The sequence below is a fragment of the Vigna unguiculata genome, chromosome 1 (assembly GCF_004118075.2).
Source record: "Vigna unguiculata cultivar IT97K-499-35 chromosome 1, ASM411807v1, whole genome shotgun sequence".
NCBI classification, from domain to species: domain Eukaryota; kingdom Viridiplantae; phylum Streptophyta; class Magnoliopsida; order Fabales; family Fabaceae; genus Vigna; species Vigna unguiculata.
This window is the reverse complement of record NC_040279.1, coordinates 3,239,814-3,243,113: the sequence shown is the minus strand read 5'-3', so window position 1 is coordinate 3,243,113 and position 3,300 is coordinate 3,239,814. Positions and strand designations below refer to the sequence as shown.

The 3,300-nt window shown below is 35.1% G+C and overlaps 1 protein-coding gene across 4 annotated transcripts; it reads right to left on the bottom strand.

The window, feature by feature from the left end:
- Positions 1-334: 334 nt before the first annotated feature.
- Positions 335-2,978, bottom strand: LOC114173662 (transcription factor IIIA-like). 4 transcript variants are annotated; one of them, XM_028058194.1, is made up of 7 exons: positions 2,752-2,975; positions 2,427-2,567; positions 1,763-1,896; positions 1,361-1,649; positions 1,007-1,242; positions 753-896; positions 335-642 (listed from the first exon to the last, which is right to left on the bottom strand). In XM_028058194.1, exons 3-7 carry the CDS (start codon positions 1,859-1,861, stop codon positions 493-495), a joined length of 918 nt encoding a protein of 305 aa, XP_027913995.1. In that variant the 5' UTR covers positions 1,862-1,896; positions 2,427-2,567; positions 2,752-2,975; the 3' UTR covers positions 335-492. The 4 variants fall into 4 exon arrangements, with proteins under 4 accessions (XP_027913995.1, XP_027913981.1, XP_027913974.1 ...); XM_028058180.1 differs by having other exon boundaries at positions 1,763-1,946; positions 2,752-2,974; XM_028058173.1 differs by lacking the exon at positions 1,763-1,896 and having other exon boundaries at positions 2,706-2,978.
- Positions 2,979-3,300: the final 322 nt, after the last annotated feature.

Below are 3,300 nucleotides of genomic sequence, written 5' to 3'. Positions count from 1 at the left end.
TAACAAAATTTTATTAAAAGAATTAAATGCATACATTTCTAAAATCAAAAGACTAAATTAAAATTCTAAAACAATGACTAATTTGAATTTTTACTAAAAATTAAAAAGACCAAAAATATATTTAACATTTTTTTACATCCCTCCTTTCCAAACCATCCAACCAAATCTACAGATAATTTGGTATGTTTTAACTTCTGGGTTGTGTAATATGTATGAAAAACTCTTGGATTACTTAATTCTTAATGTTTCAAAATGAAAGGGATATGCTTTTACAATGTTATACATTGATCATTTTATAATACTTTTTCAGATTATCCAATTCGAAAGATGTTCATAAATGAATGTTGTAGAATAGTATAGAATATATATCTATTTCGAAAATTTTATTCTAAAAAATTTTCAAAATAGATATAAATATTATTTTATTATTACTAGAGGAATGACAACATATTAAATTTACATTTTGCCAACTTTTATCAAGAGTACACAATGCTACTCACTATCCTGCATGAATAACAAACTCTCCAATTGACTCGGAGGGGTAACCCTGTTCCTAAGTATCATTTCAACACTAGGACATTTCCTCTTCCTCCCTCCCCTACATTTTGACCTCAATTCTTCATCAGTCTTTTCAAAATCACCCTGTACCATCGAAATCTTATGAGCATATTAGTAAAATGGCAAAACAAGGTATATCTATTATCAGATAACTTTGTACACAAAAACTAGAATAGTAAGGTAAAAGAACTTACAAGGGTAAAAACATGTTTTGCAGTTTTCTCATGGTTATCTCGCACATGTTTGTAAGCAAACCTCATGCCACAATCAGCAAACCCGCACACATAAGGTTTTTCCTTGAAGTGAACAACCTTGTTATGCTTATCAAGATTAGATTTCTGTTGAAAAATAACAATGAAAACTTCAAAAGAAAGTTCAACTTGTAACCCCGGATTGGGAATTCAGATGAAACTCACACAAAAACATGTTTAAGAATAACAAGTCTTACTCTTGAAAATGTGCAGCTACAACCCTTGAACTCACATCGAAAGGTCTCTGGTGAATTGAGAGGTTCATGTGTAAGAAGGTGACGTTTAATATTCTTCTTTAGTTGCTTAGTACCACAAGTTTCACAGGTAATGTATTGATGGGAGGACTTTACATGGGCTTGAAGGCACTGGACATTAGTGAAATGCTTCATGCAACCAGGCTCTAAGCACACCACATCTACTGACTCCAGTTTAACTGCAGGATAAAGGCTTTCTTCAAAATTGTGTCCATCATTTTTCACAATAAAATGCCTTACAAACATCCCATGGAAATTGCTAATTCATACAGAAGATAGAAAAGGAGCTAAGCCTACCATGAGAATCTTCATGCTTTCGTAGCTGCGATGCAAATCTGAAAACCTTTCCACAGCCAATTTCTGGACATGTGTGCTGCTTGTGAGTTCTGTCACAGGTAGAGGTAGAATTGTCATCATGGACCTCCTCAACATGCCGTTTCACATTGCTTTGCAAAGAGAACTCGGTGCTGCAATTCTCAACAGGGCATTTAAATGTCTTCCCTTGATGCTGTAAAACGTGTCGAGTCAGGTGATCCTTTCGTCGGTAACTTGCCTGACAATCATCAACAACACACACGTATGGCCTCTGGAACCATCGCACGCACGCACAGATACACACAGAGAATATGTCAAAGCCAGAAATCAGAAAACACATGTTTACCATCATGCCATGACAAGAACGAAATACAAATTGCCAACCTCAATTTTTGCGTGAATGAGGCATCCTTGATGGAGCTTCACAGGAGGTCTCCCAACCTGATACTGATCCATCAAGTCTAAACATGCTGCCTCATGCATTTTGGAGTTCTTTTTCTGGGATCCAATGCTTCACACTATAACATCCATAATTTATCCAATGATTTTAGAGTCATAAATTACTATCCTGCGAAAATATGCATCTTCAGTCCATGTAACAACAAACACAATCAACTTACAACATAAACCTATACCTCCCACAAAACAATTTTCAAGGAATGTAGTACTTTATAAAACATAATAAAAAATGCAATAAAAAGGAGTGAAAATTAGGAAGCTAGATTCAACAAAGCTGTTACTTATAACCGTAAGATATAGATCAGACATTTGAGATTATGAATGTGTGTTTTAACTTAATTTGACCAAAGGAAAATATTTTCAACGACTTCATTCTCATTCAAGGGTTCTGAAATGCAGAATGCGTGTAAAAATCCATTGCATGGAAGCTGGATTCAAATATCAGTGATTGTTCTTAAATCCGATTGAGATGCTCCAACAAAACATTCTTTCTAACACACGTTTTGCCATCAACTAATATTTATAGAATTACAAAATCTATAAAACATTCCCAATGAGAAATAGAAAATCTGTAATTTATTAGCATTACCTCAAGCGAATGGCTTTGCATGTGCTGCACCAAATAAGCGTGTTTCTTGAAACTGGCACCACATTCGCCGCAAGTGTTGGATTTCACAGCCTCAGTTTCGGGTTCTCTTTCTCTTTCAGCTCTTGCCTTTTCGATCTCCTCCTAAAACACATCAAAGGTAAAATCAAAACCATGCACGACAAATTACACATGTTCACCCAACTGAGATTTACATGAGGTTTCTTGCAAAAGATTAGATTTTGCAGAACGGAAACTGAACTAAGGAAAAAGGGGTGCCACCCTGTGCTGTGAATTGACGTGAGAGGTGATGAGGGTTTTCTTGGACCTGCAGATACCGCAGAACTCGCAGAAATAGCGTCTGATATCTCTGATTTTGGGCCTTTCTTCAGCTTCCATGGCTTCACCCATTTCTTTGGTGAAGAGATGAAGATAACTATGGCAGATTGAAAAACTTGAAGGCAAAGATTAGGGTTTTCAGGGAGCGCGCGAAGTGTGCTGCGTGTGGCGGGTTTGTGAAACTGTACTGTGTGACTCAACTCAGGTTAAGTTAAGGATGTTTGGAAATTGAAAAGTTGGGAACTTGAAAATAATTATCTTTTTAAACATAAATATTAAGCGTAAATTTGATTTTAGTATCTTCAATTCGAGTAGCTTTTACTTGTGTCCTCTAAATCTAAATTTGTTATTAAGATCACATGATCATATCCACAAAGTGTAAAACTTTGGTTTCAAATGGGTCAGTTTCTTATTTTACTTCCCTTTTTTTTCTTTTTCACCTCCATAAAACTATAAACCCCATATTATTTCACTAAAATTATAATAAGAAGATACAAATTATCATTGCACCTCATGTTTTCAACAAATTCTAAATTGT